The sequence below is a fragment of the Castor canadensis genome, chromosome 5, assembly GCF_047511655.1.
Source record: "Castor canadensis chromosome 5, mCasCan1.hap1v2, whole genome shotgun sequence".
Lineage (NCBI taxonomy): Eukaryota > Metazoa > Chordata > Mammalia > Rodentia > Castoridae > Castor > Castor canadensis.
This window is the reverse complement of record NC_133390.1, coordinates 90,529,054-90,555,364: the sequence shown is the minus strand read 5'-3', so window position 1 is coordinate 90,555,364 and position 26,311 is coordinate 90,529,054. Positions and strand designations below refer to the sequence as shown.

At 36.5% G+C, this 26,311-nt stretch overlaps 1 protein-coding gene across 1 annotated transcript in view; it reads left to right on the top strand.

Moving 5' to 3' along the window:
* Positions 1-26,311, top strand: part of Kcnmb2 (potassium calcium-activated channel subfamily M regulatory beta subunit 2) — a 256,391-nt gene that overhangs the window by 211,732 nt on the left and 18,348 nt on the right. Inside the window, exon 2 of the mRNA XM_074073727.1 lies at positions 12,828-12,950. Coding sequence (XP_073929828.1) covers positions 12,895-12,950 — 56 coding nt within the window. The 5' untranslated portion in view covers positions 12,828-12,894. The remainder of the gene's footprint in view (positions 1-12,827; positions 12,951-26,311) is intronic.

Sequence of the window (26,311 nt, the reverse complement as noted above, 5' to 3'; positions counted from 1 at the left end):
TTTCATCCAAAGAGAATCACTCTTTTTCTCTTTTATCTTTAAATACAGGCTTGCATGGAGTCAAAACAGGATTTAGTATTTAAAATAACTTTTCCTTTGCCTGGTTAGTAAAAACTATATTTTTTTATACTTTTTATCCATGGCAAAAGCCTGCTTTACTACCGGATCTGTTTCCTTCCATGTGAACTTTTCCTGCAGCCTTAAAAAACTAGTCAAGAAAACAATAAACAAAACAAAATATATCTACTCTCAATATTGGCATCTGGCCAAAAATATCTCTTACATATCTTCCAGCTTTAAAATGTTAATATCAATGATTTCTCTGAATTCTGTCTCAAGTCCCTTCAGTCAGGATAATGACATATTAGTTCGTTAGGCATACAAATCAATATATGTAATATATACAAACATATTCATTTATATACATGAAAATAAATAGCTATTTGTAAATGAATACTTGTAGGCCTATTATTTTTATTAACCTTCACGATAAATTTTAAAGGTTACCTTAATATACACATTTTATAGGCTAGGGAATTGTGACTAATAGAAGTTAATTAGCTTGCATCAGTGTGATACTGAGAGCAAAAGGGCAGAAATAAAACTCAAACTCAGTTATCTTCACCTCCAGACATCATGGTTTTTTACCACCACTCACTCCACTTAGCAATAAAAGACAGTGATAAATTAAAGGACTCTTTGTCCCATTGGCAACAAAAACCTAGATGACTCAGTTTGAGGCTTGAACACAGAGTTCAAAATGCTGGATTCCTCCAGTAATAAAACTTCATGCATATGATTCCTAATCCGTTTAGAGAAACCCCTGGGAGAGGATGTGGAGAAATGATAGCCCACCCAGTGACCATCATGGGAGGACCAACCAGCACCTTTGAACCGTGTTTTTTTCTCCCTCATCAATCTGCTGTAACACTTGAAATCTCCACGATCAGATCATTAGCTCTACTTTAACAACTGGATTAGGAGATAGGGCTTTGAGGGGGTGCATAATAGACAATGGGAGAAATAAAGTAGGAGAGACTGGGTGGAATTCTGACAAGACAAGGTTTAGGGCCCTAGATATCCGACTCTTTAGGAAGGCAGGTCTATAGAAATCACTTGCAAGGATCAATTAGGGCCTTCACTTTGTCTCCCCATCTGGTGCTTAGTCTCCTCTCCCTTGACTTTACTAGATTTCCCATGAACATTACTGAATACTTCATTTAAGAAATAAACAGAATTTAAAATAGAAATTATATTTAACCAAAGACAAATTAGAAGTCAAATAAGTCATAGGAACAGACCTTGATTGCAATTTTTGTTTTGCAAAACAGAACAAAAAAAAATTAAAGGTTCAAATAAAAGGAACCTTAGAATCATCTCTTTCAATTTCTTTATGTTACATATAAGAAATAGACACAAAGCAGCCCTAATTACAGATGAATTAATGGTGGAGCTAATGCTGCTTCCACAGCTTACTGTTTTCTTTACTCCTTTCTCCATGAAAAATTAAAGATTTATGAATGTCTACTGGATATATCCTGTGTGTACCTTCATACAGATTTTATTCTCTTCCAAATCTAATAAATAGTTAACCTACACTCAAGTAGTAATAGTATATACTTAACACTGTCATGTTGCAGACATTTTTCATACCCTAATACAATGTCATCTATACTCATATATATAACTTTGCATATATTCATTTTATATATATTATGTACAGTTACATGTATACATATGTTACATATAGCCTTACATTGTACCATCACAAATCATACAACATAAACTAATTCACTCTTCACAAGACATCTATTTGACATCTTAGGTAAATACTATAATTATTGTCCTCCTTTTACAGAAGAGGACAAAGATAGAGAAGTATTAGAAATTTGTCCAAGGCTCTCAGAGAGTAAGGAGCAAAGCCTGGGTAGGCCTACCTCTCCATTTCCTTACCACTGTGTGTGTTTTAATTTCTTGCCTTTTTCTCACTCTTGCCACGTTCTTTTACCACCCTTAGCTTTCCTATCTCTCTAAATTTGATGTGATGAAAATGTGATCCTCAAGAAATAAATAAGCAGAAAGTTGTCTCCATAATTTAGCAACCATATTTTCTTTGATACAGATTTTGGTACTTGGTTTGCCTAGCAGAAATGTACAGGAGAGAGCATTAGCTTTTTTAGTTCGACAGACTTGGATCAAAATTCTGGCTTCACTATTTAATAGCTATGTGACCTAGGAAATGTTACTTACTTTTCTGAATACCAGTTTCCTGTTCTGGTAAATAGAGAGAGGTCTCAAGAGTTACCAAGTATTATATGAATTCATTATTTATATAAGTACAAGAAGTACCTCACATCTTTATATGTATTATTGTCATTTATAATTCTCAATAAAGAGATCTTATTATAGTGTAGCTCCCTTGGTGCTCAGTTGGGATAGCATCAGGAGTTAAACTATAAGTACAGAGAAGAGATAAATGATTTCAGCATAAATCCATAATTTGTACTAATCTAGGATGCACATGTGAGTTATAAGCAGGTCTCTTACACCAGCTGTGAATGTGTGATGCCCAATAGAGTGAAATGTTTAACAATTAAACTGGTTTTAAGTACATAGCATGGAAGGAATCAAACTGAACATCAGTTATGATTATCCACTTGAAAAGCTCATTAAGGAATGAATTATGGAATAGTGGATTAATTAAGACTATGTAGACGAGATTGGGCGCGTTCAGGGTCACCATCTCTAGCAATAAAGGAAATGCAAATTAAAGCCACACTAAGATTCCACCTCACCCCTGTTAGAATAGCCATCATCAGCAACACCACCACCAACAGGTGTTGGCGAGGATGCGGGAAAAAGGAACCCTCTTACACTGGTGGTGGGAATGTAAACTAGTACAACCACTCTGGAAAAAAATTTGGAGGCCACTTAAAAAGCTAGACATCGATCTACCATTTGATCCAGCAATACCACTCTTGGGGATATACCCAAAAGACTGTGACACAGGTTACTCCAGAGGCACCTGCACACCCATGTTTATTGCGGCACTATTCACAATAGCCAAGTTATGGAAACAGCCAAGATGCCCCACCACTGACGAATGGATTAAGAAAATGTGGTATCTATACACAATGGAATTTTATGAAGCCATGAAGAAGAACGAAATGTTATCATTCGCTGGTAAATGGATGGAATTGGAGAACAACATTCGGAGTGAGGTTAGCCTGGCCCAAAAGACCAAAAATCGTATGTTCTCCCTCATATGTGGATATTAGATCAAGGGCAAACACAACAAGGGGATTGGACTTTGAGCACATGATAAAAATGAGAGCACACAAGGGAGAGGTGAGGATAGGCAAGACACCTAAAAAATTAGCTAGCATTTGTTGCCCTTAACTCAGAGAAACTAAAGCAGATACCTTAAAAGCAACTGAGGCCAATAGGAAAAGGGGACCAGGAACTAGAGAAAAGGTGAGATCAAAAAGAATTAACCTAGAAGGTAACACCACGCACAGGAAATCGATGTGAGTCAATGCCCTGTATAGCTATCCTTATCTCAACCAGCAAAAACCCTTGTTCCTTTCTATTATTGCTCATACTCTCTCTACAACAAAATTAGAAATAAGGGCAAAATAGTTTCTGCTGGGTATTGAGGGGGTGGGGGGGAGAGGGAGGGGGCGGAGTGGGTGGTAAGGGAGGGGGTGGGGGCAGGGGGGTGAAATGACCCAAGCCTTGTATGCACATATGAATAATAAAAGAAAAATAAATAAATAAAAAATTAGCTAGCAAAAAAAAAAAGACTATGTAGCAATGTGTTTACCATTTCTGCAAAAAACTTTTTTAATAAATCAAACAGAATGGTTTGATTTATCAGTATGTCCAGTTTGAAAAAAAATAATTTGCTATTTCCTCCAAATAGAAAAAAACCTCACATTTACTGTGTGGCCTACTTTATTCCATACATTTTTTCAAATCGTCCACATGGCAATCCTGTATGATATCTGTTATTATTCCAATTTTCTTGATGAGGAGAATGAGGCTCAGGGAAATTTAAAAATGTATTTTGGTTACATAATTATTATATCACAGAGCTAGGATTTCAACCTGAAATTCATTTCAAAACTTTTTCAACTAAATCTTGAGAGAATCATTTCTTTTATTTCTTCCTTTTTTTTTTTTTTTGGCAGTTCTGGGGTTTGAACTCAGGGCCTCAGTCTTGCTAATCAGGCAGTCTGCCACTTGAGCCACTCCACCAGCCCCAGGGTCATTTCTGATAGATGTTATGATCATAGTTGTGATATAAAATGTATTTCATTGTTCATGAATATGCATAACAATCTTCTAATAAAGACAACCATCCACACTTGTCCAACCATTCTTCTAGGCCATAAGAGAAGGGTCATTATCTGTTGTATCCATCAATATATCCCCAACACCAGACTCAGTGCCTGCCACATGGTTATATCTTCAACAAATATTTTTCAAGTGAAGAAATAAATGCTGTATTAATTAAGTGAATAGCATTTAACTGTCATCTTTTACAGATCATGAAAATGGGAAAAAAGGAAGTGTTTTGCTTGCAGTTACACAATTACTCAGGGACAGAATGAAGATTAGAATCCCAAAGCCTTTGCATAAAACCCCATTGCTGAATTCAATGAGCCAAGTCACTACAAGCTAAAGGAAAGGTACATTACTTAACTTGAGCTGCTGTCCTCCTGAAACAGAAGTCAAACACATCATGATCATATGAACAGTAGTTATCTATATAACATGTTATAGAGGTCACAAGTGACCCCCACCACATCTCCAATCAGAGGAGTCCATACATGGTCACCTTAGCTGTTGAAAAGCAGTCTGCAATAAAAATTTAGAAAATACTTTGTCCCTTATTTAATTCTTCTCAAATTGACAATAACATTCAGCACTTCAGTTTTTTATTACCCCTATTCCTAGGTTGCAAATGGGGCTTTTCACTCTGTTTTCTAGACATCAAATGGAAGAAAAAGGTCTACATTTCTGTTATAAGACATTGTCAAGGGACTATTCAGTAGCAATTTCTAGTCTTCCAAATGATACCAACATTTAAGGGATCAATGAAAAAACAGGAACACACAAAAGAAATAGAGGGATCAACTAGAGAAGGAGAAGCAAAACTTGTCCTCTAAGTCAAGGTTATAAAACGCTTCTAGAAGGAAGCGATCAACAACATAAAATTAGCAAGCCAAGGGTCAAGTAAGATGTAGAGAGGCAAGTTAACTATTTGAGATCCCCACTAAGAAGTCACAGCAATCTTGGGAAGAGCAGGTCCAGTATCCAGTACAGGGCAAAAGTTGACTTGTTATTATGACTCTTTCCTGAACTGTGCACTGCTTAGAAGCAGGACTGAATGTCTTGGTACCTCTAGCAGGCAGTACATGCCTGAGATGTAGGCTTCACTTAACGAACATTTGGGAAATGGACACTCAAATGAATAAACTAAAATAAGGTAAAATGTGTAGTTGATTTTGGAGGAAAACATCCCAATGACATTTTCAACTGCTCCAAATAAGTACTGATATTTTCTAAATGAAATCACTAGATCTGAAATGATCACCATATATTTAGCTTCTCCCCCAAAAACGCTGAAGCCAAAACAACTCTACTCTTTCATATAATTAGCTATCTATAAAGATAAAGTCTCACACATTAGAAGCAACCCTAAATTTGTGGGCTTAGAGTGAGTGACCTTTTGGGTAGCCACTGTGATGTCATTAGTGTTACAATTTTATGAAAGATTAGGCATGTAATTATGTGTTAACTAGTTCTGTTGGCTCCTGCTTGCTCATCCAATAAAGCAGAGAGCATTAAGAGTATCCCATATGCATAGCTCAAGGCCAGTGCTGCTAGAGAACAGCATCCACTTTGCTCTTTCCCTGCTCCATAGCTCATTTGCCCTTGGAGCTGTCACCTTGAGGCCCAGCACTGAGAGGAAGAGAGAAACCACTGCACAGAGCTGAACTTGTTGAATTGTTACTCTCCAGCTGAGGCTTCTAGAAATGTATAAAAGATCCCACCTAAAGGAGTTCAGAACCTGCGAGGTTATAGGTGTTTCTCACCTTCATTCCACATTGCAATTACCTAGACAGCTTTTTTAAAAATACTGATGCCAGGGAGCCATTCCACAGGTTCTCACTGGTCTGCAGGAAAATCGAGTACCAGTGTATTTTAAAAGTTCCCCCAAATGACTCTAACGTGATGCACTGTCTCTTGCTTAGGATTAGAGATCAGAACTTTCTGCTAATAAGGAAATGCTTCCAATTTTATCATCTCACTATTTCCTCTGACTGACACCAGCCCCATAGAACAAGAAAAAAAAAATCAATAGTCTCAATGTACAAGTACAAGGCAACTTAATTGGATTTTTTTTACAAAAAGAGAAAATCCAATCCACTTGTTTTAAGTTTAATAATTGAGAGAAAAAAAGAAATAGACTAATGTTTACTATGTGCGTTTATGTGCCACATTGTACTTTAAGTTCTTCTGCATCTATTGTCTCCTTTAATCTTCTAAGCAATCTGGAAAGACAAGTATTAGCCCCATTTTTACAGCTGAGGAAACTAAACTCAGAGATGTTGTATTGGCTTGTCCAAAGTCACACAGTTGGTAGGTGGTGATGTCAGAAGGCAAGCAAATAAATGGCCCATCTGGTGTTCTTGCTCATCTTCTTTTCATTAGACCATGTTACTCTTTCTAAAAAACCTTATTGAATGATAATTCAGCAAGCAATAGAAACTTTCTGTTCAAGTCAATGAAAGGGAGCAGAGGAAGTGACATTTGGAAGAAGGAAAGAGGAGTAAGGGGCCAGAAGATGGAAAGATACCCTAAGTTAAGGGAAGGATTGGGAAGGAAATGTCAGCGGTGCCCAGCTATGATGAACCATAGAACATGTAGCCAAAGTTATATCCATGGTCACATTGCCTGATGTGAAGCTAGCAGACACAACCAGTCTGTTACTGTGTGTGCTGCATTGTGCCATACATGTGTAAGGCACAGACCAGTCCTAGGGATGCTCACAGCCTTTGTAGCAGTTAAGGCAGACATGAATACAAATAGGATAAATTGTGCCTTATTCTAATGGAGATGAGTACCAAGAACTGGGAGCAGAAATGAGGAAGCTACCTAGGTGGCTAAAGGCATCCCAGAAGATAGGATATCTAAGATGGCTTTGAAACAGGGAAACTCCTTTAGCAAGCATAGAAGGAATGCAGAGGGAACAGTGGGCACTGAACAAGGAGGCAGAAACGAGTGAGGTATGTGCTACAGACTTAGAAAGGAACCCTTAATAAATTCCTGAGATAATGAAATTGTCACATTCTCACTGGCTCCCTGCTTTCATTCAAGGCTGAGATCCTGTGTCTTAGGGCTCTGGTTTTCAGTCCATACTTACCTGCAGTCACACAGCAATGGTTCTGCCAGGTTCACCCCATTCCTAGATTGTTTAATGATAGAATTCAATTGATCCACATTTCCTCCCCTGTGCAGCGTTGTGCATCCACCAACACAACATAGATGTCTGTTTCACACTAGGTTTCCAAATTGCAGAATTTCATAAAGTACCTTTTTTTGTGTCTCTATATTACTTTCCTGATCACAATTCAAATGAAATGCTCCTTGTCTTATAAGTAGGTAGAGTTGAGTTAATTACTTAAGGAGTTCAGGAGGTCTGCTTTTGAGCTGGGAGAAAAACTCCAAATGAGCTTCCATTAACATATTTTGAATGCTGGGTGTTTCTTTGAAGCCTGGAAGTTTTTTTCACCATTCACAGAAGTTTTACACTGTTGTCCATGCAGCAGATACTCCTTTCATTTTAATTAACAATGACTTAACAATTTTTAAATAACAGTTTGTCTTTATGAAAGAAAGCTGGGGTGGAGAAACACCAAATCCTTGTATTGGAATAACCACAGAAGTCATTAAGCCCTTCCCAACAAGCTTTAGACAATTGGAATAAATGTGTCTTTTTGTTTCTTTTTTTATTATATTCCTATGTGCATACAATGTTTGGGTCATTTCTTCCTCCTGCCCCCTCCCTCCCCCCTCCCCCCATTCCCTCCCTTACCCCTCCAACCCCTCGCTACCAGGCAGAGACTATTTTGCCCTTATCTCTAGTTTTGTTGAAAAGAGAGTATAAGCAATAATAGGAAGGACCAAGGGTTTTTGCTAGTTGAGATAAGGATAGCTATACAGGGGGTTGACTCTCATTGCTTTCCTGTACATGTGTGTTACCTTCTAAGTTAATTCATCTCAAACTAACTTTTTCTCTAGTTCCTGGTCCCCTTCTCCTATTGGCCTCAGTTGCTTTAAAGTATCTGCTTTAGTTTCTCTGCGTTGAGGGCAATAAATGCTATCTAGTTTTTTGGGTGTCTTACCTATCCTCATACCTTCCTTCTGTGTTCTCACTTTATCATGTTATCAAACTCCAATTCCCTTGTTGTGTTTCCCCTTGATCTAATGCCCACATATGAGGGAGAACATACGATTTTTGGTCTTTTGGACCAGGCTAACCTCACTCAGAATGATGTTCTCCAATTCCATCCATTTACCTGCAAATAATAACATTTCATTCTTCTTCATGGCTGCATAAAATTCCACTGTGTATAAATACCACATTTTCTTAATCCATTTGTCAGTAGTGGGACATCTTGACTGTTTCCATAACTTGGCTATTGTGAATAGTGCTGCAATAAACATGGGTGTGCAGGTGCCTCTGGAGTAACCTGAGTCGCATTCTTTTGTGTATATCCCCAAGAGTGGTATTGCTGGATCATATGGTAGATCAATGTTTAGATTTTTAAGAAGACTCTAAATTTTTTTCCAGAGTGGTTGTACTAGTTTACATTCCCACCAGCAGTGTAAGAGGGTTCTTTTTTCCCCACATCCTCACCAACACCTGTTGTTAGTGGTGTTGCTAATGATGGCTATTCTAACAGGGGTGAGGTGGAATCTTAGTGTGGCTTTAATTTGCATTTCCTTTATTGCTAGGGATGGTGAGCATTTTTTCATGTGTTTTTTGGCCATTTGAATTTCTTCTTTTGAGAAAGTTCTGTTTAGTTCACTTGCTCATTTCATTATTGGTTCATTAATTTGGGGAGAATTTAGTTTTTTGAGTTCCCTATATATTCTGGTTATCAGTCCTTTGTCTGATGTGTAGCTGGCAAATATTTTCTCCCACTCTGTGGGTGGTCTCTTCAGTTTAGAGACCATTTCTTTATTGAGAAGACGCTTTTTAGTTTTATGAAGTCCCATTTATCTATGCTATCTCTTAGTTGCTGAGCTGCTGGGGTTCATTGAGAAAGTTCTTGCCTATACCTATTAATTCTAAGGTATTTCCTACTCTTTCTTGTACCAACTTTAGAGTTTGGGGTCTGATATTAAGATCCTTGATCCATTTTGAGTTAATATTGGTATAGGATGATAAACATGGATCTAGTTTCAGTTTTTTGCAGACTGCTAACCAGTTTTCCCAGCAGTTTTTGTTGAAGAGGCTGTCTTTTCTCCACCGTATATTTTTACTGCCTTTGTCAAAGATAAGTTGGTTATAGTCGTGTGGCTTCATATCCGGGTCCTCTATTCTGTTCCACTGTCTTCATGTCTGTTTTTGTGCCAGTACCATGATGTTTTTATTGTTATTGCTTTGTAATATAGTTTGAAGTCAGGTATTGTGGTACCTCCTGCATTGTTCTTTTGACTGAGTATTGCCTTGGCTATTCGTGGCCTCTTGTGTTTCCATATAAATTTAACAGTAGATTTTTCAATCTTTTTAATGAATGTCATTGGGATTTTGATGAGAATTGCATTAAACATGTAGATTACTTTGGGGAGTATAGACATTTTTACTATGTTGATTCTACCAATCCATGAGCATGGAAGATCTCTCCCCTTTCTATAGTCTTCCTCAATCTCTTTCTTCAGAAGTTTATGTTTTCCTTGTAGAAGTCATTCACATCCTTTGTTAAGTTTATACCTAGGTATTTGATTTTTTTGGAGGCTGTTGTAAATGAAATTGTTTTCATACATTCTTTTTCCGTTTGCTCATTGTTAGTGTATAGAAATGCTAATGATTTTTCTATGTTGATTTTATATCCTGCTATCTTGCTGTAGCTATTGATGGTGTCTAGGAGCTTCTGAGTAGACTTTTTTGGGTCTTTAAGGTATAGGATCATATCACTGCAAATAGGGATATTTTTACAGTTTCTTTACCTATTTATATTCCTTTTATTCCTTCTTCTTGCCTGCAAGCAAAGGGAATGTGTAATATATTCAACAAAATAATTACAGAAAACTTCCCAAATCTAGAGAAATCTATGCCCATACAGGTGCACGAGACCTCCAGAACACCAAACAGACCGGACCAAAATAGAACTAGCCCACAGCATATTATCATTAAAACATCACATACAGAGACTCGAGAAAGAATATTGAAGGCTGTAAGAGAGAAAAAACAAATAACATACAAAGGTAAACCCATCAAAATCACAGCAGACTTCTCAACAGAAACATTAAATGTGTCTTTCATCTCCCCTTTTCTGTATCATCTTAAAACAACAGAGACAAGGTGCAGTGCTAGAATAATGGCACATGGTCTGAAAAGTTTCCTAAATATATTGAAATCACTGCAACCCCTTTTTCTTCGAAAAATTTCAAAGCATTTATAATTTCTATGGTCTGTCTATTAAGTGCTGGCCAGTAACCATTAGCACAACAAGTACTTGGTAATTTATTGCTTTACCTACACTCAAATTGCGCCACTTTCCTTTGTCCATTCCACACTTCCAATCCTTTGAAGGAGTAACTCAATCAGAGGATTCAACCACAGTCTATATTGAAATAAGGGTCTGAAAGTTTATCCCAATCCTCATTCTTATGAAGTAATTCATTCAATCTAGATTAAAACCATTCTTATTTCTTAAAGGCTAACTGGCTTTAATAACAGATTTAAAACCTATTTTACTTGATATTTTAAAGATATTCAAAAAAGAACATAAATAACTTTAAGTATCCCAGATCTTGGTCATTTAAAGACCAAGCAGATTCAATTTCTAAATCTTCCTATTACCATGTAGGACATCCATTTAGGTGGATCTTTTCATTCCTCCATTATCCCAGAAGACCAAGGGAAGATGTCTGTCTTCAGCAATCTATACTGGTTACTATACTCTGGTTTCTCTTCAGATCACATAAATCCTTCACCTTTTAATATTACTTATTGCTAAACCTCAGCAACTCCCAACTCCCCTCCCCCACAGCTTCTGCTCCTTATATTTCTGCTGGGGAACTCACTATTTGCTTACTTTACTCATAAATTAACTAAATCACAAAATATTGGAACCAAGAGAGATCTTAAAAGTTATCTGTTTCAAACTCTCCATGGTATAGCTTAAAAATAGCTTAGCCCTTAAGAGGTTAAGTGACCTTCTGAAGGTCACATAGCTAATTGTGACCATAACCTGCTACTTATTCTGAGTACATGCTCCAAGCCCTGGAATCTCAGTGTTTCTGCAGATTGGCCATATTGGTTCATCTAAGAGCTTGCTAGAAATTGAGAATCTCTGATCAAATCCCAGATCCACTGAACCAGAATCAACTTTATAACTGATCCCCAGGTAATTTTCATAAATGTTATACTTTGAGAAACACTGAGCTCCATATGTCTCTCTAGAGAAAATAAGAATGGGAGGCAAGCAGATGTGGGTTTGAAGCATCTACCCTTTCTAAATATAAGCAAATATCTGAATCTCCTGAAAGAATCATTTTTAATTTGGAAATATTAGCACTACCTACCCTGCAGGATTCTCATGATATAAGCATAACACAGATACATGCAAATGCATTTCATGCTATATGAATAAATAATACACGCAAAGTATCTGGCATATACCACTTAATATAGTAGCTAACATTATTTCAAGTCTTTTGATTATCATTAGTATCATGTTTTAACCAAGAGGAAAGCCATTACTGATTGTGCTTCCATGAAGGTGTCACATTTTTTCCTTTCTTTGTTCTATGTGTTAAATATTTTAACTGTTATGCTTGATTATTATTTTATGATATTTCATTTTCTGTCTCCCTAGAAAATTATTATTAAATAGAAAATAATTAAAACAGCACTGTTTTCAGTGCTGTGCTTGGAGATGAAAGAACTGCTCCAAAGTCAAATCATAGCCAAAGAACTCGACACTCCTCTAATCTCTTGCCTCTAGGTCCCAGAAATCTGGCCTCTAGCAGTCACTGAGTATATATTGCTGCTACTGCTGTGATTTTCTCAGGCAGAGACTCAACTGCCATTAGCTGAACCCACACACATCATTGGCAGCAGAATGTCACATCTGTCAACATCAAGGAAAACAGTTTAAAGAGGAAAGGGGAAGTAGAATTCTAGTTTCTGAATCTGATCCAAGATTTGGGGAAATTTAGCACACTATAGAGATTGAAACCAGACTGATATTCGATTTTGAAGGAGACAATTTGGGGGAAATAGGACTTTAACACCAATTAGAAAACCATGATTCCCCAAAGTGGTGGCTCTCAAGCCTAGCAGTACATGAGGGAGCTTTAAAATAAAGGAATGCAAATGTCTGACGGAGGGGCCAGGCTTCAGTGGTTTTTAAAAGATTCCCAGTTGTCTTTATTGTGCAGCCAGGATGGAGCCAGTTCTTGCCTGGCATCAAAAACCTGGTGTTACTTAAGATAGTCAATATTCTGAAAGCGACTGGTTGCTGTTAATACAGAGCTCCAAAACTTAAAGGAGCAGATTTAACTTCAGTGTGTTATTCTTCTAGGTCTTTCTACCATTCCTCCAGGGCTTCCACCATAAGGAAAGAAGTCCCTGGACCAACATCCTCTAAGATGTTCATATGGACCAGTGGCCGGACCTCTTCATCTTACAGACACGATGAGAAAAGGTAAGTGCCCTGGGACTCTGGGTGCTTTTCAGATTATACTGACTATGCAGAGAGGATAGCAACAGAAAGCAGGAGGCAATGGAGCTTCATGTTTTGAAATGTGGGAGGGGCTCTATGCCGAAGGACTGGAGTATCAGACACTTGGCCTTTGTCCTCCTTGTACCTTACATGATCACTGGCACCACACAATTGGCAAAGGTTGTTCTCTGTCAAAAAGAACACATGCACCCACTCTCCCCTTATCTAACTCCAACTCTGCCTTCAGATATCCATTCCCAGCTTCCTCATCCTCTTTACCTAAACAGAATTTGCTTTACTCTGGTGAATTTCCAGAACCTTGCACTTTGCCTGGCATATTGTAGATGCTCAATAAACACTGACTGAAGTGACAAAAAATGCATTTCTGGGCACTGAGCATGTGTCAGGGAAAAAAAGCAGACATGTTGAGGTGGACAAATTCATGCAGCCCTCAAAGTCCTTGCCAGAATAGCCTGGAAGAAAGGAAAAATGGGGAATAAAAAGAAAAAAAAAAAGGTCAAAGATTACATTCATGAAAGACCAAATGACAATTATGCAGCTCAATCTAACTATCTCATTTGTATTTAGTGAGTAAATGTGTTCATAAAAGTGTATAGCCATCTTAAAATCATTTTTTCTCTGTTTGTTTCCTTCTTCCACATCTCTTTCTTTCTAGTTGACCTTGTATTATTACTTAGCTTAAATGAAGTTAAGTTTTAAACATAACTGCTTTTAGCAGACAGAATCTGATAGAAATCAAGATTGAGAAATGGTACTAGGCACAAGAAGGACCTGAGGGAGGTTTACTTGAATATTATTTTGAAAGCTTATTTTTCTTCTTAAAACCTGAATTGCCTTATAGATAAAATTACTTTAAAAAATTCCAAAAGCAAAGCTGTTCTTCACAATAATTATCTATTATAGTAAAAATGTGGAAGCAACTTCAATATTCACATTAGAAAATTTGTTAAATAAATGGGTACAATATATCACTTTCACTTTAAAATGTTTTGACATAATATTAGCTGTAAAAAGCAAGTTAAATTTTCCATACAAGCTATGATTTCAGTCACACACACACAAAACATACATGGCAAAAGTCTGGAAGAAAAAGCATAGTTTTCAGTTGTCTCTTTTCCGAATGCTTTACAGTATGTTATGTTAGCTTAATTATAGAAAAATAATTTTATCATTTTTAAATACTTAAAGTAAAATTGCAGTCCAGAGGTAACTTGGACTTTGTCTGAACAATGCCCCAGTGTTCCTCATGATATCAAACAGATCAAGTGAAAATATGTTTCTGTGTTCATCTGTAAGTTTTCACATTCACTTTTTTCTCAATGGTCAATCAAATTATTTTCCATTTGTTTTCCAATTGAATCATCTTTCAGCACAATCTTCATTGTAATGTTTTAAAGTTTCAGGTGTTATTTAAAACTTCTACATTTTGTATGTAATTTTCACATTTTGTTTATTTTAAAGGTCGTTATTAGTGAAGGCACACAAGGGCAGAGACCTGGCCCTGCAAGGGTCAGAACCATCCCCAGGGTTTTGCTGCCCCAAAGGAATATTGTGATTGTAGAGCCAGCCCTACATCAGAGTGGGTGAAGCGTGATATATTTTTTTCACCTTCTATTTACTCTCACCAAATAATTTAACTAAATACATTTTGATATTCTTTACATAGGACTTAACATTTAAAAAGCAATTACCAAATACTGTATGTTTCATATAAAATGTCATCTTAGCTTAAAAGATAGAAGTTACTATGCCCCTTTTATAGATGAGAAAATGGAGGCACAGAGGTTTTAAGTAGCTTTCAAGATTCCAACAATTAGCTAGTGACAGAACCAGGATCTGAACCCAAGCCAGTGTTCCCCTCCTTCAATTCACACCCTAAGCAGGCTCTTGTCAAAAATGATATATTTGGAACAGCCAAACTTATGAAGGGAAGTTGTGTTAAAGTAGAGCTGAAGAGTGGATATCACAGAAGATAAACATTTGACTGATGTAGCATCAATATTCATGATATTTAAGAGAACAAATAACTAAGTTATTATCCTGCATCGATAAGAGTCTATCACACTTAAATTACAGCTTTAATTTTTTTCTTTTCAAAGATGATTTTGGTAACTGCAGGATTTAAAATAATTAAAATATTGACTGTAAAGAAATCATTTTCAGCAAGCTTTATTTATGGCATGGGAGTGCCAAAGTGTATTAAATCCGTCTGCATAGCTTTGGCCTATAAAGTTACAGAAGCAAATGAAAAACATTTGGCCAACTAATGTAAGCAATAGATAGACCCTGAGGCGAAGCCAGGATCCCTGGTTGAATGGTGGTTCATTCGTCTTCTGCGTCTTTCTTGATTGCATCTTCATCTTCACTGCCTACTTCACAAATACTTGGAAGACTCAGATTTTAAGATTGACTCTTTGCAGAAACTGTTGTTCTGTTTAAGATGCGCTTGTGGCAGAAATCATGGTGATAATGAAGATGATGACGGCTAGTAATGAATCAAGATAACTAAGGTCTTCAAGTTAATTATTTGGAAATAAATTAACTAGATAGTCTGGCAGCGCTGTCCCACATTGCTGGCAATTGCTCCATCTTCAGTTTCTTCTCCGTCTAAAGCTGGCTTCTGTATGTGCCCCGTTTTTCCAGCTGTGTTCCTATAGCAATCCCAGGTCCAGGCAGCCAAAATCCTCTGCTCTGCTCCACTCCATGCTGCCCCTTCTGATTCAGCACCAAACTTGTCACGATGTTACATTCCCCAGGACACCAGGAAACCAGCCTAAGGACAAGCGCAGCAACTGAAGCCAATGGTTGTGTTGCTCAGAAGACACAGAAGCCAACTTTACTCTTTTTTTATTGCTTTATTCTTAAGCCATCTGCTAATATTCAAAACACTAGTTTCTATCTCCACCTTCTAGTCCACAAGCCCAAAAATATGAAGGAATATTTTTCCTCTAAACAAATGTCTTTGTTAAGTGAGCTTACTTTAATCCTTAAATTACAGATGGCAAAATGAAATGGCAGTAGTACCTAATTTAGAAATCAAACAGAGAAATTATTGAGCTAGGAATATTGCAAACTGAATATCAAATATTCTTTGCTTTTTTTATTAAATATTGAAATGATAAAAAGGAGTATTACATATATCAACATACAAGGAATGCTATCATAAACATCTTAGTACTCATTATTTAGCTTAAAAATAAAGCAATGAAAAATTGTGAAGCCCTTGAGGATATGTCACTGTTATTACCCTAATCCTTGTCCAACTTCCTACCCAGAAATAGTCACTATCCTGAGTTTTGTGTCCCTTGCTCCCTTGTTTTTCTTCATGGCTTTGTCACACTTGAATCCTTTTTGACTGCCGAGGCTTTGGAAAACTTATATAAATGTAGATATGGTGTATGTATTGTTCTACAGGTTGCTTTTTCCACCAACCATTATATTAGGATTTACCAACATCTACGTCAGAAGCTGCAACTCATTTTTCTCTGCTGAGTAGTATTCTGTTGTAGGAATACAACAGAATGCACGTCTCCTTGTGCACACGTACAACCATTTCTTATGATTATGTATCTAGCATGGAAATGGTTGGCCCGAAAGTATGAGTAGTTTCAGCTTTACCAGGAGCATCACCAGCATTTCACAGCCACCAGCCACATGATCCCCATGCTCTACAGCCTCATCAACACTGTGCACATTTTTAACTCAGTCCACAAGGCACTTTGATTTCCATCCTAATTTCCCGGATCAGTAAGAAGATGAAGACTTATTTCCTCAGTCCTTTTTTGTGATGTGACTGTTTAAATATTTACCACACTTTTCTACTGGATTATGCTTTTCTTATTGATTTACAGAAATTCTTCAAAAAATCTATATTAATCCTTCACTGTATGTGTCCAAATAGCTTCTCCCAGTTTGCGGCTTGTCTTTTCACTTTCTTTATATTTCGATAAACAAACATTCTTCATTTTCATGCATTTTTAAAAATATTTTGAAATCCCTTCCTACTCCAAGTTCAAAAGGAATTTTCCCACACAGTTTTCTAAATATTTTGTAGCTTTACCTTCCATAGTCAAGTCATTAGTCATCTGAAACTGACTTGTATGTGAAGTGTAAAGTAGGCATCCAGTTATTTTTTCTATATGGATAACCACTTGCCCCAGCACCATTTATTGGAGAATTTGTACTTTCAACCCTGGATCTAAAAACACACATGGGTCATATATTAATTTATATTTGCATGGACATGTTTCTGATCTCTGTTCTGCTGTACAGGTCCATTTTCACCTGTGCCCTTGGGCACATACTCTTCTTTAATGACACAGCTCTTTTTCTGTCTAAGAGCACTGGCGGCAAAAACTTCTTTCTGAAGATGCCCTGCTTACCCACATATGTGGGGAAAAAGAGAAAGCCCTTGAACCCAGACCCAATTAGCATGGGATTGTCTTGGAACTAGGAGAAACCAGGTCAGGGCCAACTCCATTAGTAGCCCAGGTCGGCTCTTCCATGAACGTCTTAGGATCCACAGGCTGTGGACAGGGACTCACCCCTTCCTTTGCTGAGATTTTTGTCAACACTTTCATAGGTTTTCTATCAGATTTGCAGCTGGCTCAGTGGGCTCTGCAGAAAGAGGTTTCCCTTTAAGGGGCTCTTTCAATGGAGGAAATGGGGAAATAGGTTTTGAGCTTATGAACTTTAGGATTATAATACATGTTGATGTGGTATAGCACAAGTCACCCTTCTTGTTTGTCATCAGGGATACATTTGCTATTTTTAGCCATTGGTACTTCATGGAAATTTTAGAATAAGCTCATCAAGCCATGCTTATCACATTTCCAAAAACAATTTAGGATGCTTACTGGTATTTTATGAAATCTATAAATGTATTTGTGGAAATTTTACATCTTTATCACCAAATCTGTCTCTAAATGTAGATTAATTTCTACATTGACTTAAGTCTTTCTTATGAAGTTCATAGTTGGGATGGACTCCTATACCAAAAGACAGATTAACAAGAGAAAAACAAGCAAGGTTATTAACACATGCAGTGCAGTGCATGTCACCAGGGAGAAAAGTAACTGTCAAAGCAGTGGCTTGGAAGTTTGTCTTATGTAGTATTTTAACAAAGAGCAATAAACTTTAGAGGAGTTACAAGACAAAGGAGAGAGCAGTTCCAAAGGTGGGAAAACTTTGGAAAGAAACTAATGGAGTGATCTATTCCTATATTCCTCTGACTGAGAAAGGTGCCTCCAGCCAAGCAGGACTTATAGTGTGTCTTTAGGAGGGAAAAGGGGATGAGAAACAGAAAGGTACTTTGTCATAGGCATTCTCTTTACTGCTTTTAAACACAGGAAAAGCTGAAAATCTCTTGGGGTTAAATTATTTTCAGCTCAACAGTCTTCAATATTTTAGGGAGAAATAATTTTGGTTCTTTTACCTAATATCGCCTAATAAAATTTTATTATTTCTTCAAAGAGAAATTGTACATAGTTTATTAAGACTTATCCTTAATTGCTTTCTTTTTTAAATTTTAAATGCATTTTATATTGCTGGTATATGGGAAGGCAATTGACTATTGTTTATCAGTTTTTTAGTTTGATGTTTATGCTAAATTTTCTTATTAATAGTTTATCTGTATATTCTTTTGAACTTTCCTCATAATTATATCATTGGTGAATAATAATTTTTTTTCTTTATCAGTAAATATACCATTCATTTATTTTCTTGCCTTATTATACTAGCTAGTAAATTAATAATTCATAAATAAAAAGCAATAGAGGACATTTTCATGTTGTTCCCTTTCACAAAGTAGATTCTTTCAATATTTCACTGTTAAGTATCAAATTTACTATAGGTAATTCCTCTATATCCTTTATTACATCAAGGATGTTCCTATCTATTTCTAACTTGATTCATATCAAGTTAGCTAAGAATAAATGAATGAATATAGTCATGAATGGATGTTAATTTTTATCAAATGTTTCCTCTACATTAATTACATTATCATATGATTCTAAATTTTTAATAAATTTATGTATCATATTACATTAATTTTAAAAATTAAATAATGACCAACATTATATTCTAGGATAGGATAGCCTTAATTGATCATGGCATATTTCACTTTTTTTTTTTTTTTGTGGTACTGGCCACTCTACCAGCTTTTTTTGTGTTGGGTATTATTGAGATAGGATCTCACAAACTATGCCCAGGCTGGCTTCAAACCACACCCTCCTGATCTCTGCCTCTTGAGTAGCTAGGATTACAGCCATGAGCCACCAGTGCCCAGCTGTATTTCACTCTTATATATTGTTAGATTTAGTGAATTAACTTGCTTTTAAATTTTGCATTTATGTTCATGGATGAGGTTGGCCTGTGGTTATCTATTGCATTTTGTTCTGATTTGGTTTTGATATCAGAATTTGCTAACTTCACAGAGATTGGATGGCATTCTTTCTTTTTCTATACTCTGAAATGATTTGTGTGACATAACTAGAACTCAGCTATAAATCATAAGAACTTGGTGTTTCCATCATGGTAATTTTTAAATTAATAATTCAATTTTTAATGGTTTAGAACCATTTAGGTTTTCTAGTTCCTTCTGAATCAGTTTTAGTAAGTTATATATTTGTAAGTGCTTACTGTATATTTCAACAAGATATATACTTCATAGTTTATAAATATTTCACTGTAAAGTCATCTGAAATACCCTTTTTGTATTTTGTAACTGTAAATACCTGCAGTTATGTTTGGTCGTTTGTTTTGGGTTTTTTGTGGTACTGAGATTTGAACTTAGGGCCTCCTCTTGCTAGGCTGACACTCAACTACCTGAAACACACCTCTAGCCCATTTTTGCTCTGATAATTTTAGAGATAGGATTGTGTTTTCTGCCCAAGCCAGCCTAGATGGAAATCCTTTTTTTATACCTCCCACCTTCTGGGATTGCAAGCACATACTACTACCCCCAGTTATTTTCCATTGAGATGGGGTCTTGCAAACTTTTTTGCCTGGGCTGACCTAGAACTTCAATTGTCCTGATCTTAGCCTCCCAAGTAACTTGGGATGACAAGCATGCACCACTGCAGCCAGCTATTGGTTGAGATGGGTGGTTTATGGACTTTTTGCCAGGGACTAGCCTCATACCAACATCCTCCAGATCTCAGCCTCCCACATAAATAGGTGTGAGCCACTGGCATCTGGTTGAATTATGTTTTTTAATTCCTGATATTTATTTCTCTATTTTTTCTTGATCAATCTTGTCAAAGATTTATCTATTTCTTTAGTCTTTTCAAAAAATTAAGTTTTGAATTCATTTATCCTTTTATATAGTTATCTTCTATTTATTACTGTTCATGTTTATTTCCTTCCTTATACTTTCTTTTAGCATTTTCTGTTTACCTTGTCATAATTTCTTTAGTCGACAACCTAGTACATTAAGTTCCAGGCTTTCTTCTTCTCTAATACAAGCAGTTAAAGCTATGTATTCCTATCTATGTATTGTTTTAACCACATCCACTAGATGCTCAGTTCTAAACATTTCCTAATTTCTATCAGATTTTATTCTATAACCCATGAATTCTTTGTGCTATATTTTTAGTTCCATATATATTGTTCCTCTAGTTTTTTTATTTATTTCTACCGTTATTGCATTAAAGCTAAATAATGTGGTCAATATAAAGATAATACTTCTGAAAGACTCATAGGTGCTAAAGATACCCTAACTTATCTGACCAATTCACATAATTTTCTACTTCTTTCCATATTTTCTACTAAACCTCTTATAAAATTTAACATATTCATGGATCAGGTAATAATAAATAAGAATTAAAATTTTAGAGAGACCATTGTATGACATGATGATCCAAAGGAAGAACTGAAAAGAAATAATTCCTGCTTCCATTTATTTAAACTTGCTTGCATCCTTATTGTCTTATCCATAAAACACAGGTCACACTATTACAAAACTTCCTGGAAATTCCCATGGATTAACAATAATGGTAATATTAAAATCACTAACAAAAACCCTCATGTTAGTGACAATACTGTCAGTTGTTCTCAAACTCAAAACCACATTGTTTCCAATGGAATATGTGCAGGATGCAGGGAGATAGGAGCTGACATTAAGTTAATCACATTGGGTCAGACTACTGCTTGAGGAACATTCACGAAATCTGGAACTAATAGAAGATGAGGATACACATAAAAAGGAGCACATCTCACAAACATGAAACCAAACCATGCCATGCCTGCTCTGCTTTCTGAGATAACAGGCTAGGTCTCTTAAGCATAAATGCATCGCACCTCTGCTCATTTCAACTCAGAAAACACTCAGTTCTGTTATCCACAGGCGCACCCTCATGAGATCTAACAGAAGGGTACTTCCTTGAAGTCTAGAAACTAGAGCTCTCAGTACTTGAAAAGTTTGATTTTTTTTTCTGGAAGAATAATAAATTTGTTGGTGATAGATCCCAATGAATACTAATGAAAAGAAAAAAGCCAGGAGCCTGTTCAAGCCACAGTTCCCATTCAAGCCATGGTTCCCTAGTTTATTTGATTTTAATTGACCATTCAGCCTTCCTGTGTAAGCTACCTCACAACTATGTTTCTTGTATCCATTTTCAGCCCACAGAAAAGCACATTTTATGAGCTTATTAAGTATAAAAACTGACCCCACAGTGATGAAGTTGTCTGTCTCTAAGAGCAATTCACTATTTCTTTGGTCATAGAAACATAAATTAAATATTAAACATGTTTAGCATTGTGTGTAAGTTCCTAAAGACTTTTCAGCCAAATAATTTCAGATATACTTAGTTCTTCACTTCTAATTCATATCATCCCTACTTCTCTTTTCTGTACTACCAGGAGCCCCCTCACCTTTCTGACAGTGTCAGGAACCAGCATGCTTTCCAGTCCTTTCCATGTCTGGGTACCTAACCTATCTTTTATTTCTTTGTCTAAAGAATACCGTTAAAACCCACAGTGTTGTTAGTTCTGAACACAAATAATGTCCAGATCTAAGTGTTCATCTCCTCTGCCACTTCTTTTTTTAACCCCTTTTTATCTAATACCTGAAACATTGGGGGATGGGTTATTTCAGAATCAGTCTCTTCGCCTCCAGATGTAAACCTTTCTAAACAACTAACCACACTAACACAAGTGATCTTGTTAAGTACAAGTTTAATCATTGTATTTACCTAAGCTATTTTAATGCCCCTGTCTATCTAACCAGCTAACTACCTGCCATCCCCCACCCATTAAATCCTAGAGCTCAACCACACCCAACTACCTTATTCTCTCACATGTGCCCAGATATTTTTCCTTTTCTCAGTTGTTTGCTCATCTAAGACTTGGCTCAGTCTGTCACAGGACTCTTAGCCATCACCAGTTACGTCAAGTCATGGCCCACAAATGGCAGGCTTCTAAAGCACCTTCATACTTATAAATCATGGTCTTAAACCAATTTATCTGCTACTGATCCTCCAAATTTTCCTATCAAGGGCTGTCCAATAAAGTGATGGCTAGTTTGCCTACAGCCAATCATTTTGGTGAAACTATTAAATTTGGCTATGTTACAAAAAATTTGTATGATCATTGTAACCTTTCATAGTTCCATCACAATCCATATTAAATTACTTATCAGAGACCAAAAAGTTCACAGGGGTCCCATAATTGGGATTGTAGACTCTCCTGCCCTGGCCCTCAGTCTCTGTAGCTATTGTCCCTTTTTGTCCCTCTCTCTTTCCCTCTCCACATCCCAGATACCCTCTGTCTCCAGTCCCCTCGGTGTCCTCTGGTCCTCCTTCAACCCTAACCTTGGTCATAGCTTCCTGATTTCTCTGCACCCTAGTCTCTCCTGCTCTGTTCCTAGGGGCCCCTTCTCCAGGTCAGCAGGCCTGACTGGGTGTTATTGATTCTTCTCTTCAATGTTCCCCAGTAGAAGTTTCCGCCATTCTTACCCAGAGCTCTCCTACTGCAGTAACAGAAACAGAGAAGAGACAAATAAAGCTTTTATAAAAGTTATCATCAGGGCTAAATCAAAACTGCTCAAATAAAAACTTCACTGAATCTTCAAAGAGCTGTTAAAAATCTCCATCCAAAATCAATTACTATAACCTCTGTGAATAGATAACAGAAACAAGTCTTGGCTAATTGATACAATTGAAAATCATCAAAGTGGTTACAATATGAAATTGGCATAAGAATCTCAATGATGCCAAAATGTTAGGAAAACAGCAAATAACTTGAGGATTTGAAAAAAAATCACTGAAAGGCCCCCACATGAAATGCTAATTTCTATATCTATTAGAAGAATATCTTAACACACATATTCAAGAAAGGTATATCTATGAATATATTCATAAGGTTATATTTATAAAGAGACTGTGAATCTTACTATGAAACTTAGCTTTTAAAAAGAATCAAATGAGTGCTGGGACAGGCTCAAGTCAGAGCTCTTGTCTAGCATGTGTGAAGCACTGGGTTTGTCTAGGGCCATACCATTCTGAACACATCTCATCTCATCTAAGGCACTGGGTTCAATTCCCAGTGCCACCAAAAAGAAAAAAAACTTAAAATACTGCTAAGAATATATTCATAAGATCAACATTCTTTAAGATTAAATGTTTCTTAAAATATAGTACTAAAATATTCCAAAGAAAAATTTATTCATATTCATTTATTTTATATTCAAAATAATACTCCTTAAAATAAATCTTATTAAATCTGTAAGTATGGTAAAGTAGAAAGATTATGTTTATTTAGTGAACTGATCCCTCAATAAATTGGCTTTTGGTGAATTAGACTTTCAGTAACTGATCCTTTGGCAAATTGGCCCACAGTGTATATTGCCTTGCTTCTCTTTTATACTCCTCTCTAATCAGCCTCCATGCCTTCCTGGAGCTCTTTCAGGATACCATGTATTCTTCTCTTTGTATCCTTGGAATTAGCACATTACATTGCATTTTATTAAGACTCAAAAATGTTATAGCAGGGCGAGGTGGTGCACACCTGTAATCCCAGAACTGGGGAGGCTGAGGCAGGAGGATCATGAGTTCAAAACCAGCCTGGACTACATACCATCTCTCAAAAAAAAAAGACTTAAAATGTTGATGAATGAATGAATTCATAAATGTCCTTTACCCTACCTTAACATCAATACATTTTTCCCTATAGGATAGGATACCAAGGTGAAAGCCAAGGAGAAAATCTTTCTTGTACTTTTTACTCTTTATATCCATTTTTGTATATATGTAGCCTTATAACTAATTTGCTTATGAATTATACAGAGTCCTAATATCAAATTTAAAGAAATTATCCAAATATCAAGCTTAAAATAAAATTATTCTGTTGACTATTGCCTGAGATAAAAATGAAACTTTATTATAAAATTGTAAATCTTTTGTTTAAGATATTTATCACAAAGACTTTTGTTATACTTGGGCTTATCCCATAGATTTAGTATGTGTATGTAGCAAAGTCTAAGTCTTATATATCTAGTATTTGTTGTTGTTGACATGTATGAATATCATCTTTTGTCCACCATATTGACTCATGGTTCACCATGAAGCCAAAACTGCCTCGAGAGAGCTCTCCTAGGACATGCCAAGGCTGGATATGCTTCCAACAGTCAAATACTTGCTCTATACCAATAGTCGGACAGCACACCTCTCCAAAACTGAGTTTGTAACCATGCCTCAGCCTCATTATTCCTTCCAAGCATTCTACTTCAATGAATTATACTGGCCTTTGTTTCTGTATTTCTCCTGACAGCCCTCACCCCCGTCAGGTAGATTCATAGGAAATAGACACAAAGAGCCAAAGGAAGATGAAATATCAGCTCTGTTAGTGGCAGCACAGTAAATCCCCAACATACAAGTCTTCATGGTATAAAGTATGATACTTAGGCCTGAAACCCAAATATAGCATTGTGTTCCTTCTACCTACCACTGAAGACAACTGGGTGTAGAAAGGACCATTTGACTAACCCATTCACACATGAAAACCCAAGGTACACCATGCCTCAACAAAGAGAAGCACAAAAGAATTTTTTTTTAAGCATGCCACATATGAGCAATAACCTCCAAGCTCACTCAAGAGACAGACTTCACCCTCTGATTCATTCTCAGGTTCTGGCCTATCTCACCATCAGATTAGTTACTCCTCCACCTGAGCTTAGGATATTAAACTTGTGGGAAATGGGTCTACAAATTTATAGTCAGTCTTTCTCCTTACCTAGCAAGGTCACCAAAAGTTCTCTGTTTGGAATCTGGAAATGTAGGAAAATAAGGATTCCAATTTACCACTCTCCACCATTTCCCATCATCCAAGCCAAGCACTGAGATATAAATTTAAACTACCTACTTTTTCTCATTTCCTTATCATTATCTATATTCTGTCAATCACCAGATCCTGAAATTTTATCTTCTAGGTATTTCTCCATATAGCTTTTTCTTCTATCAATGCTACCTCGATTCCAGATCCAACCCTCATCATCCTTTGCCAACAATGCCGCAACAATCTCCAAATTCACCTAATTTAAAGCTTGTCCCATTTCTAATCTAATCTCCACACAGAAGCCACAATGATTACTCTGTAACTCAATTCTGATCATTTCACAGCTTCCCATTAACTACAGGATTAGGGCCACTCTCTTTAGAATAAGTTACAAAACACTTCATGACCTACCTACCTACCTTTCCAAACATACTTGCCCCATTTCCCTATCCCATGCTCTTCCCAGTAACATACAGGAGTTGGAGTTTCAGAAACTCACCATGCAATTGCAAATCTCCATTCCTTTATTCATGTCATATTTTTTTTTCAACTCCTTGTCTTATTTGGTTAACTCTGAATCAGCCTTGGAGGTTCCATTTAAGATGTTACTCCTTCAGAAAGCCATCTCTAACCTCAACCTTTGCTTCCTATCCTGTACCCTTAAGCTGAGGAAATTGCTCCTCTCCTATACTGTCATAGCACTCTATGAGTGACTTCAACATTTAACTCACCATTCTATGTTGATATTTATTTTCATATCTGTCTTCTTATTTAGTAGGGACCATATCCTCAGAAACAAGAGTTACCAGCATTTACAATAAGTTTGTTGACATAACCTGAACCCTTTATTCTTCCAGATTATTCATTCATTCCTTCACTTATTCACTAATTCATAATCATTTATTGAATTCCACCCACTTACCACTTTCATTTTGCTGGGTAATATTCTGATTAACCAGATGCCTATGGACTGTGTGGAAATCAATCACTAACCACCACCAACCCTTCCCATTCCAGAGCATATGAAGAACAATTGTTAACAATTTTCAAAT